The sequence below is a fragment of the Onychomys torridus genome, chromosome X (genome assembly GCF_903995425.1).
Source record: "Onychomys torridus chromosome X, mOncTor1.1, whole genome shotgun sequence".
Taxonomy (NCBI): Eukaryota; Metazoa; Chordata; class Mammalia; order Rodentia; family Cricetidae; genus Onychomys; species Onychomys torridus.
Genome location: NC_050466.1, coordinates 84,478,467 through 84,491,087, shown reverse-complemented (window position 1 = coordinate 84,491,087; position 12,621 = coordinate 84,478,467). Strand labels below are relative to the sequence as shown.

Here is a 12,621-nt window from a genome sequence, read left to right as displayed (position 1 = left end):
TCCATTCTCTGGACAATGTATTATATGACAGGTCTGTTGGCTAGGATAAATAATCTATAGATGACAGTTTCTGTTATCTTTGAAATGTTTTATCTTTGGTCTCATGGAACTATGATTTCCTTAGGCAGACATTTCTTCTTCAAATAGGCTCATGGAAAAAACTTATTTATAAATGACACATTCAGTAATTCAGTATGGAAAGAATGTTTATGTCTTTTTGCTAGGCAGGCCATATGTTCTCCAATTCTAAAATATGCCTCTACAAATGCTGGGAAGACAAATAGTTAGAAGGTGGAAGAGTTCATGGTAAAAATGAATATATAACAGTGGTCAGTAGCTGGAGAGAGGCAGTTTACCTCCCACTCCATCCTTATCTATGTGCTTAAATGAGTACCATGATGATATGTGATTTTTGCTCATGTGCATGTGGTAATGAAATAGATGTTTGCTTTCTGTTGTGTAGAGCCCAGTCCTATTTCTACAAAATTTGATGATGCAGGTTAAAATCAAGGACTATGTATACCCTCTGCCTCACTGAGTGATCTTTAGTTTGTGGCCTCATTTCTTCATTACCAGTTTTATTTTTTAATCTACCAAATGAAGCCAACACAGACTCTCTGGTTATGCCACAGGCCAGTTGAATAAATTTTCTATGCACCTAAGCCAGGATTGAGTTTATCATGCACAGCACATCATAGGAAGCCATACTCTTCCATACCCGTGATCTAGCTAAGTGGAATCAAACATGGGTGAGGGTAGGAACCATAGGACTGGGGTCTATTGTATTTGAAGAATGCCATACTGTCTTATGACTCGGGAAGGCATATAGTAGAGTTAAATAATGTACTACCAAACTTCAATTGGTCAGTTTCAAGGAGGAGAGGAGAGGGAGCAGAACGTGAAGAACTGAAAACAAATACGCCTGCATTTCATTTCAGTCGTTGATACTAGCCTTTCTACGTTACAGATCCAGGGCTGCTTTAAAGCACCAAGGAGAGATAGAATAGAGCTTTGTTTACTTGTTTTCATTTTGGGAAGAGGAGTTCATGAAAATAGATGAAAGCATGATGCTTTGTCCATATTCACATGTTGGATTATTCCATGCACTGGCTAATAGAGAAATGAAAGCATTGTTTGTCTCGTAGTCCGATATAGCTTGCATGTTGGTGTCATTTCCCCTTACCACCACATCTCACCATTGGAACATGTGAGCTTTTCCATTAAAAGTAGAGCATTTGGGATGAGGGAATGTTTAAGTAGACTAGTCAGATGTATGGACTGAACACATTCTCATTTTGTCTCCTAAGCTGATCACTGGAGATTCCATCGTTAGTGCTGAGGCAGTATGGGATCACGTCACCATGGCCAACCGGGAGTTGGCATTTAAAGCTGGCGACGTCATCAAAGTCTTGGATGCTTCCAACAAGGATTGGTGGTGGGGCCAGATCGACGATGAGGAGGGATGGTTTCCTGCCAGCTTTGTGAGGGTGAGTGTCAACCTTCACTCTGCTCTTCTCTCATTGGCTGCCTAACCCTGGTTCTCCCTACATGCACTCTTGTTTTACTCATTCCTCTCTTGGTGGGTTTTCTTTTGTCTTTTCATTTCTTTTACTCTTTCTTCCTCTCTGTCTCTTCATCTCCTTCTTTTGCTTCACTTGTACCCCTTTCTTAAATCTCTGCATTTCTAATCTTTAGACCTTTCTTTTATCTCTTGTTTATTTTGGTTGCATTCTTTGCTGCTCACCTTTTCATAAGTCACTTCCTATGTTTGATCCTTTTCTTTCTAGATTTGACTTGGATGGTTTTGAAGTCTTTTCCCTCCAACCTCTATGTAGTTGTGATTTTTTTCACCTTCCTTTCCCCTTTTTCCTATCTACTTTTTTATTTTCTATATCCCCTTTTTGATCCTTTCTTCTTCTAGATCCTTCTTATCTCTTCCACTCTTCAGTTTTCCTCTATTCTCTTCTCTCTCTCCTCACATCAACTATACTTCTTTCCTTTTTTCTTTGAATGAGAGTATGAACACCATTATGTACTGTTACAGTCTTCAGCTGTTAATGTCAGCATATGTACTCCCTGTTCTCTAGGTGCAGAAGCTTACTTATTGCAGGTCTTACTTCTCATACCAAAGTCAAATGGCTGGGATCCAAGAAATGCTATGTATGGGAACAGGAAGCCTGTAAAGGTTTTGAAGGCTTTGGATTGTTTGATACTTTACCATAAAGAACCTGGACAATACTAATGGTGCTCTGTGAGGCCTCTGTTTCCACTAGATCAGCTTTTAGCAGGTTTCTGTGGGGGATTATCACTGACCATATAGGTTCCAGCTCTTGGCTTTCCTTGAGGCTGTTGGTTTGAATTTGTTCTTTGACTATTGGAAGGGCCAGCTTTCCCTACCTGCAAAGTGGTCTTGGCAATTTCTTTTTGCCAAGGGGGATATCACAGTGAATAGGAGACAATGAAAATTTCTTTATGGGAAGACAAGTAGCAAAGGGTTATGAGGGTGTGTTATGGCCACCCTTGCTATAACCTAAAACTTTCTGTCAGTTCCTTTTGGAATGTCCTGTTTTTCTTTTATACTAGATGTAAAACAAAGATGACTAAACTGCTACACAACTTCAGGGAGAAATGGATGAGATCTTTTATAATTTTTTAAAGAAATTCTTTGAGACTTTCATACATGCATATAATGGAAGGTCTTTATTCTTTTCAATACCAAAGAACCCAGGGCCTCATACATGCCAGGCAAGTGCTCTACCAACTAAGCTGTATCACCATCTTTATTGTTGCTGTCTCCTCTAAGTATTCTGAGTCCCAAACAGAAGGTTAGAGGGGCTTGGAATTTTGGAGATCAAAGGATCTAAAGGTTGGCCTTATGACATGTATTTTGAAGTGAGGAGAAAAGCATTGGAGTTAACTTGGATTGCAACTTTACTAGTTCCTACCAATATGTTTTTAACTTTTTATTTATCTTTTTGGCAAGGTTTTCAACTGAAACTTAGGGATCACAGCAGACTTTCTCTAAGAATTTAATGAGCTAACACATGCTAATAAAGATTTAATACACTATTTGACAAGTATAAAGTAGTTGAAAATGGCTACTTATGTTTTAGTTTTATCATAAATATAGCTGTGATCATTTTTACCATCTTACTAGCTCTACCAAGCAAGGTTTACATATCAAGACTAGTCATATTAGTTGAAAGAGAAACCATCCTGCAGGGTCTTATAAAGTACAGTTAACCGATTGATAGGATCTAGGTGTTGGCAAGACCCTGAAGCAGGGAAATGGAGAAAATTGCCTCTTCTCACCTTCTATGCTGAGTGTTTTCTAATGAAATATCTAATCCTTTATTCTCTGCTTATGTGGCTTATTTTGTTAATGCATTGAAATGTTATCTGTGTCCCAACCCAGCTTTACTGGTTGATGAGTCAATCCCTAGAGTATTCAGAATGAACTTATCAATAACCACACAACTTAAGAACTAATGTGAATACCTGTGCACTTAGAGCTTACGCCTCTTGTGCTGATCACCCTTTTTTTTTAAAGAATGATTAAACTACACTCAAATATTAATATGTTTTGTTTTCAGGGAGATAGACCATGGGATGAGAAGGAACATTGAACAAGTCAGGATAGCTTAGGGAAGTGAATGGCAGGGTCAAGGTTTAGAGAATAACCATGAACAAGCACTGATGATTTTAAGTCAAAGGTTAAAAGGAGTGGTATTTCAGGCACATATCCCTGGTAGCCATTCTGTATAGAATCACAAAGAAACAGATTAATAAAACTCAGAAATTAAACACCACCACCCCCTCCAAATCACCCAATCCATTTATGGTTTGACTATCCAGAATAGACAGTTTTCCAAAGAAGACATGAAAATAAATGGTCAATAATTTTTCCAAATGTTCAATATTCTCAACCATCAGGGAAGTGTAAGTCATTAATAAAACTACTTTAAAATAACATCTCTCCCAAGTCAGAATGGCTAACATCACACACACACACACACAAACAACAACAACAAACCTCAACAAATACTGGTAAGAATGTGAGGAGGAGGAACTCTATGCTGCTTGGGAATGTGAACTTGTGTAGTCCCTATGGAAATGAGTATTAATGTTTCTTAAAAATGAAACATAGAATGAATATCTATTCCTGGCTATGTACTTGTGTTTGTTAGTTTTCATGGCTGTCATCCAATACCTGACAAGAGGAAACTTAATGGAGAGTTGGTTAGTTTTGTCTTACAGTTTGAGGGGATATAATCTATCATGGCAGGGAAGGTGCATGTTTTCCTTTGCTTTCTGTTGCTGTGATAAACACTAGACTAAAATGCATTAGGGATGGTATTTCATCTTATATATAGGCCTTTATTGAGGAGAACCAGGGCAAGAACTCATGGCAGGAACCTGGAGGCAAGAACTGAAGCAGAGATCATGAAGGAATGCTTCCTAATGGCTTGCTCATCTTGCCTACTTATAGAGCTCAGGCCCAATGGCCTAGTGATGATACCACCCACCTGAGCTGGCCCTCCACCACATCAATTTTCAATTAATAAAATACCTCATAGATAAGGCTACAGCCCAGTCTGATCTGGGAAATTCTTGAGTTGAGATTCCTTATTCCCTGGTGGCTCTAGGTCTCTTTTAGTTGAAAACTGAGTCTGGGGCAGCATGACAGCAGAAGCATGAGACAGCTGTTGTCCCCAGTCACGAAGCAGAGAAAGATTAATGCTGATGCTAAGTTAATTTTCTCTTTTATTCAGTCCAATAGCCTAGCCTATGTCATGGTGCTGCTTACATTCAGGGTGGGTATCCTCTCCTCAGATAAACTTTTCTGAAGACATCCTCATATACATCCCCAAAGGTATATTTTCATAGAGGGAGACTAGCCACCATAATACACAAGTACTCTCAACTCTACCACAGTGATATGTGCATATCCACATTACTATTGTGCTGCACTATTCATAATAGATAAAAAAATAGAACTAGCCTTAATGTTTTTCAACAGATAAATCCATAAAAAAACGGTAAGAAAGCATACACAGAATGAGATTTTATTTAACTTTAAATAAGAATGTAATTTGCAGGAAAAATGGATAGAACTAGAAAGCATTATGTTAAGTGAAATAAGCCATACACAGATACATAGGAACATGTGTAGTTCATGAAACTAGAAAAAGCACGATGGGAGAGGAAGAAGGGGGCTATGAAAAGAAAAAGAACGTAGTAGAATATGTGTGACATGAAAGCGGAAGGGTATATATTAGGGCAAGGAAGATGAGCAGGAGGAGCCAGAGGGTAGGAGAGAGGCTTAGAGGAGGAGTGAATATAAGAATAAAGTATGTATAAAAATACTATAATGATACCTGTTACTTGTATGCTAAATAAAAGAAACAACTTAAAAAAGAGGGGAATGTCCCACTAAAATTCAAGCTAGCTTAATAAGACCCATTAAAGATAAGGAAATTAGAATTTTTTTAAAGAAACACCGAGATAAGTGGTTCTCAACCTGTGGGTCATGACCCCATTGGAGGTTGCATATTAGTTATTTATATCACGATTCATAACAGTAGCAAAGTTAGAATTATGAAGTAGCAATGAAAATAATTTTATAGTTGGGGTCACCACAACATGAGGAACAGTATTAAAGGGTCACAGCATTAGTAAGGTTGAGAACCACTGTTCTAGGTGTTTTCATGTTGTAGCTGGTATATAAAAATGTTGGTTATTATGTTACTACTAGACAATATACAGTGTAATAAAAGACACAGATGTAGTTAAAATTTTCTAGTAGTCACAAAAAAATTAAAGTTATAAGTGAAGTTAAATTTCATATATTCCAGTATATTCAAAATATTATAGAATATCATACAATATCATTATAAAATTAATAATTGTATTTTATTACATTTTTTGAAATATATGTATTGTATATATAGTAGATATCTCAATTTATATTAGTCACATGTCACTAATTACTACTTTCTCAATAATACAAGTCTAGAGTGAATAGTATAGTTACAGACCTGCAATGTTAATTCAGAGCATAAATTATAACTTAGAAGTCTAGTATTTTATACAATATCAGTGTTTGTTCTTTGCATATTTAAGGTAGTATCCCATGTCTGCTTCAAATTGTACTCAGCATGAACTATTTTTTCCTTTGTGATCTCCTTTGTTGTTTTAAGCAGAGTCAAGTGGTTTCAGCATCACTATTGGGGACTATTGAGGAATACCATGAGAATGTAGGTGTCAGCTACAATGCTGTCACTAGTTAAAGAAATGATATTAGGCTGTTTATTGATTGATAGTATTATTGGCTCCAAGATAGATCATTTAATTCTCATGAATATTTATGCTTGTGTTCAAATGTATAGTACCATTGTGTTATAGTCAAGGGATTCCATGGTGAAGGTTACTAAGTTTCTTTTCTAGTAGATCTCAAAAATTAGAATTACTATGTTCATTCTTTTATAATGGTTTTAGTTGATGGTAGAATGGTATTGTGAAAGCCAATACTGCCTGGGTTAGGAAATGCTACTAGTGTGATATATGATAATGGACCTTTATTTTCTTGTTTGTCTCTGAAATGTCATCTAGAGTCTAGTCTAGGTTTAGGTAGAAAATAGCAATAGTACATTTAAGTAAGCTGGTGAGTGAGAAATTTTCTGGAAATGAATATATATTGCAAAATAGTTGCCCAATTTGTTGAGACTCACTAAAAGCTGAGATACAGTAGTATCTTAAGAACAGATACCTAGGTTAAGTGACATATAATGAAAGTATGGTAAGGAAGAAAAGACTTCCTTCAAATGATATATCAAATTGATACTTTTGTACATCATCAAACTAAACTGATGACTGACTTAGTGAGAAATCTCTATTTCTTACCCGGATGTCTCTCTCTTTTTTTTTTTTTTTTTTTTTTTTTTTTTGGTGAACATTTGAGTCCTAGGATGAATAATCAAGGTTATTTTGTATGGTTCTGTTCAAAATTAGACATTTGTTAGCGTGTTTTAAAGAAGTGTGGAGAAGCTGAGAAACCAAAATCCTTGTCTCAGTTCTGTCATTAGATGAACCACTCAACCATCTTCCTATGCATCTTCAAAGCTCAAGCTTCGTACTTGTAAACTGGGTATAATGGGTCTAGTTGTGATATTCAAGATACATGAAAATAGAAACTATGTGCTATTGGCTTCTGTAAGAGGTTATGAGATGTATGTATTCTCTCCAGTCAAATCCGGATCCCTCACTATTTAAATTTTTATTCTTGTGTGTATGTGTTCTCGGTTTCATTTCTTTTTGTAATGAGAATTTGGTACTATAAGAGCAACACGATAGTTAGTCAATGTGCCTTCTCACCAGTTGGCCAGGTTCGGTGAATCAGATCATGCTGAATGTCAGGGCCCATATCTGGCTGTAGAAATCTTTACCTGCTTTCCTGGGCTTGTTTCCCTGGGAGCTGAGAACGATCTGCTGGCACATGATTGTGTTTCTAAGAAGCCTGTGGTAGGTATTTTTTCCCTGCTAGGGACCTATTTCAAGTCATTCAGACTGTTTTCCTTTGATGCTGTGTAGAAAAGGAGCCTTTGTTCTGACATTTGGCCATGGCCTGCCGAGAGCATGTGTTAGGGCAGTTTTTATATAGCATACAAAACACCTTGTTATTAATGAGTGGTGAGGTTTGTGTCATAAGGCATGGATTTGTTCAAAAAGTAAATAATTGGCCAGCAAGATGACTCAGCTGGTAACGGCGCTTACTGCCATGTATAATGACCTGAGTTTGATCACTTGAACCCACATGGTGAAAGGAGAGAAACAACTTCACTTTGGCAACTTGTTCTCTGTCCTCCATACACATGCAGGTGTACTGCCCCCAACTCACTCCCCAACAAAACCATATATATTATTAAGTTGTATAAATTTTCCTTGTTTTTTCTTTGTTGTGTTTTATTTTTAGTTCTAGATTGCTTTGGTATCTCGCTTTCCTGGAGGTTGGGACATAAAAGGATTACATGAGGCTGGAAGGTGACTCAGTGCCTGCTGTGTGAGCATGAGGACCCAAGTTTGGATCCCTAGAATCCATATAAAAAGCAGGGCATGGTGCCATGTTCCTGAAATCCTACATTATCAGGCTTGGCCAGTGGTGGGGTCCAGGGAGACATGTGGATCTCTGAAGCTCACTGGCTAGCCATCCTAGCTGAATCAGTGACCTTCGTTTATTTAGTGAGAGACCTTTCTCAATAAAGATGGGAGCAACTGAGGAAACATGCCTAATGTCTACTTCTGGCTTCCATGTATGCTTGCATACATAAGCGCACACTAACAGGCACATATGTCACACCCTACTCCACACACACACACACACACACACACACACACACACACACAAGCATTGAGAGATGTACTAATATATGTGTATCACTATGAATCTTTAGGAGTCAGTTTGTCCATTTAGCAGAATAACAGTACCAGATTCTCCCTTAGGGCTTAATCCTACCTAGTCTCAGGTTCTTGGCCCTATTAATGACAATAGTCTTGAGTTTAGTCTTGTGGAACTTAAATCCAATCAGAATGTTGGTTATCACCATAATATTTATGCCCCTTTTGCCTCAGTGGGCGTATCTTGCCAGACTGGTTTAAATGTAACTGCCAGAGTTTACAGCTGGATAAGAGTGATTATTTCATTCCTCCCCATCCCAGAAGCATGCATATAACTTTTCAATACTATGAGAGCTAACCAGTGGAGATGAGGCTTTGAGTCAGTACTAGCTTTATTTCTTCCAATGTTCTAAGAATCAAGTATGTGGTGTCCTCATGTATAGGGAGGGTCTTACCAACAGTTTGTGGATGACAACCAAAAGCAATGACATTGGCCTATAATGACCAAGTTGACTTCATCCCAAAGATACAGGGATGGTTCAACACACATAAATCAATTAATGTAATCCATCACATAGACTCAGAAACAGAAGTAACATGCTCATCTTATTAGACACCAAAAAGGCCTTTGACAAAAATCCAGTATCCCTTCATAAGGAAAGTCCTTGTGAATCCAGGAATAAAGGGAACATATCTTTCTATAATAATTCAACAAGCCCACAACCTATATCATGTTAGAGAACAAAGTTAAATTATTTCCACTAAAATCAGGAATAAGACAAGGATGTCCACTCTCTTCACTCTTGTGATAGAACAAGAAAACAAAAGGAGGTAGAGTATACGAATAGAAAAGAAAGAAGTAAAAATATCCTTATTTACAGATGCTGCTTTACACAAAAGAATGCAAGGATTTCATCAGAAAACTGTAACTGTTAAACATATTCATCTAAGTAACAACATACAAAATTAACTCAAAAGTTGATGGCCGAGAATGAAATCTGGGCTTGGGAGGCAGAGCCAGGTGGATCTCTGTGAGTTCGAGGCCAGCCTGGGCTACAGAGCGAGATCCAGGACAGGCACCAAAGCTACACAGAGAAACCCTGTCTCGAAAAACCAAAAAAAAAAAAAAAAAAAAAAAAGGATTATTACCAGGGATGTAATTCCACTCACGGTAGCCTCAAAAAAATTGGAGGGATAATTCTAACAATCAAAGCTTTAAGAGACTGAAGAAAGAAACTGAAGATACTAGAAAATAGAAATACCTTACATGTTCACAGACCGGTAGGATCAATATTGTGGAAATGCTCATCCTACCTAAAGCAATCTACAGCTTCAATAAAATCCTCATCAAAATTCCGGTGTAATTCTTCACAAAAATTGAAAAAAGAATCTTTAAATTTCATATGGAAACACACACACACACACACACACACACACACACACACACACACACGCACAAAAACAAGGATAGCCAAAACAATTTTGAACACTGCTGGAGGTATCACCTTCTCTGATTTTAAATTGTGCTACAGAGCCATAATAATAAAAACAGCATGGTATTGACATAAAATAGACACAGTGATCAATGGAATATAATTGAAGACACACAAATAAGCCCACATTCCTATAGTCAGTTGATTTTTTTTTTTAACAAAGGGGCCAGAAAAGCACACATGGTAAGAAAAGGCAGCATGTTCAACCAATGGTGTTTGTCAAACTGGGTAGCTACATATTAAAAAATGAAACTAAATGCTTGTCTCTCACCCTTCACAAAACTCAACTCCAAATGGATTAAAGTCTTCAACATAAGAGCCTGAGTCTGACTGGGTTGGGGATTTAGCTCAGTGGTAGAGCGCTTGCCTAGCAAGCACAACACCCTGGGTTCAGTCCTCAGGTCTGGGGGAAAAAAAAAAAGAGCCTGAGTCTGTAAAAGGAGAAAATACATGGGCAATAGCCTTTACCTTATAGGCACTGGAAAGGACTTTCTGAAGAGAATCCAGTAGCACAGACATTAACACCAACAATTCACTAATGGAACCTTATGAAACAAAAAGCTTCTGTATAGTGAAGGACACTGTGCTGGCTAGTCTTGTCAACTTGACACACAAACTAGAGCTATCTGAAAGGAGGGAGCCTTAACTGAAAAGATGCCTTCATAAGATCCAGCTGTAAGGCATTTTCTTAATTAGTTATTGATGGGGGCGGGCACACCCCATTGTGGATCGGGCTACCCCTGGGCTGATGGTTCTGGATTCTACAAGAAAGCAGGCTGAGCACCCTTCCCTGGCCTCTGCATTAGCTCCTGCCTCCAGAATGCTGACCTGTTTGAGTTCTGCCCTGACTTCCTTTGATGATGAACAGTCCTGTGAGTGTGTAAGCCAAATAAAACCTTTCCTCCTCAACTTGCTTTTTGTTCATGGTGTTTCATTATAGCAATAGAAACCCTAACTAAAACAGACACCATCACTCAAGTAAAGAGACAACCTACAGAACTGTTAAAAAAAAATCTTTAACAGCTATGCTTTACCCACCAGAGACACAAGAGGCCCTTAATCCCAGCACTTGGGAGGCAGAGCTAGGCGGATCTCTGTGTGTTCAAGGACATAGCCAGCATAGCAGACACACGCCTTTAATTTCAATACCAACCATAGAAGACCTGGAGGTCTGTACAAACAGGCAGTGACGAGGAGGTCATGTGGCTGGGTTTACAACCAATGAGGGAGGAGAACAGAAAGTCTTTAAATAGACAGGACGCAGAGAAGTAGGTCTCTTGCGGAGAGGAGGAACCGCAGAAGCAGTGAAGGGTAAGGTTTTCTGCTTTGGCTCTGACCTCGTGGTTTTTAACTCTGCAACTGGCTCTGTGTTTCTTATTTAACAAGCAGGATACATCTACAGTACACCAGGTGACAAAAGTTTCTGGTAACAAAGGTCCCAAAGCTTTAGTTAATTGAATCATTAGTTTCATTTTGTGAAACATGGATCTCCCCAAACTGCAGTTGCCTTAGAATGTTCTGCTCATCAGAATATAGACAGCATGGTTTGGGAAGGAGCTGAGTGAAGCAAAAGCTGAAGTTAGCTAAAGCTAGGATGAAACGAAGTCACTTTGGGCAGTTCCCTACACATCTGACTAAGGGTTATTATCTAGACTGTACAAAGAACTGAAAATCAAAACAAAACTAAACAAACCCTGAACACCAAGAAAACAGTCCAATTCAAAATTGGGGTCTGAAATTAAACCGTTCTCAAAAGGAGAAATACAAATGACTCCTAAATATTTTGTGTTTAGTGTTCAATGACCTTAAGCATCAAGGAAATTCAAATGAAAACTACTTTGAGATTTCATCTTAGCCCAATCAGAATGGCTAAGTTCAACGAGAACAAAACAACAACAGATGCTGGCATAAATATGGGCGAAGGAAACACTTATTCACTGTTGGTGGGAGTGCAAACTGGTACAACCACTATGGAAGTCAGTGTAGATGTTCTTCCAAACACTGAAAATAGATCTAGCACATGCTCCAGCTATACCACTCTTGGGCATAACCCAAAGGATTTTATATCCTACTACAGAGTCACCTGATTATTCATGTTTATTGCTGCTCTGTTCATAATAGCCAGGAAATGGAAACAGCCTAGATGTCTTCCATTTACACAATGGAATGGAATGTTTTTTAGCTATGAAGAAAAATGAAATTATGAAATTTACAGGTAAATGGATGGAACTAGAAGTATTCTAAGTGAGGTAGCCCAGATCCAGAAAGGCAAACAAGTGCTCTTGCTCATATGAAAGTACTAGCTTTGAATCTTCAGATACATGTTTAAATCGGAACACCTATATTATTCAGGAACCCAGTAACAGCCTGATTGGGTGAACTTTCAATAGAGGGGAAATAGGGTGTAGGTGATTGTAGTTGGAGAGCTTCTCTCCAGCCCCCGCCAAGGCCTGTTAGTCCAACAACCCACTTGTAAAATAAACACGCAGAAACATATTATTTAAACTGCTTGGCCATTAGCTCAGGCCTACCATTGTCTAGCTCTTACTCTTATATTTAGCCCATTTCTATTAATCTATACCTTGCCATGTGGCTTGTGGCTTACCAGTACCTTACATCTTTCTTGTCATGGCAGCAGCTGGCAGTGTCTCTCCACCCAGCCTTCCACTTCCCACAATTCTCCTCCTCCTTGTCCCACCTACCATATCCTTCCTGCCTGGCTACTGGCTAATCA

The 12,621-nt window shown here is 38.3% G+C and overlaps 1 protein-coding gene across 5 annotated transcripts in view; it reads left to right on the top strand.

The window, feature by feature from the left end:
• The window catches only part of Arhgef9 (Cdc42 guanine nucleotide exchange factor 9), a 167,335-nt gene that overhangs the window by 69,592 nt on the left and 85,122 nt on the right, over positions 1-12,621 (top strand). For all 5 annotated transcript variants that reach the window (XM_036174283.1, XM_036174286.1, XM_036174285.1 and 2 more), the window contains exon 2: positions 1,308-1,487. In XM_036174283.1, the coding sequence (XP_036030176.1) occupies positions 1,308-1,487 (180 nt within the window). The remainder of the gene's footprint in view (positions 1-1,307; positions 1,488-12,621) is intronic.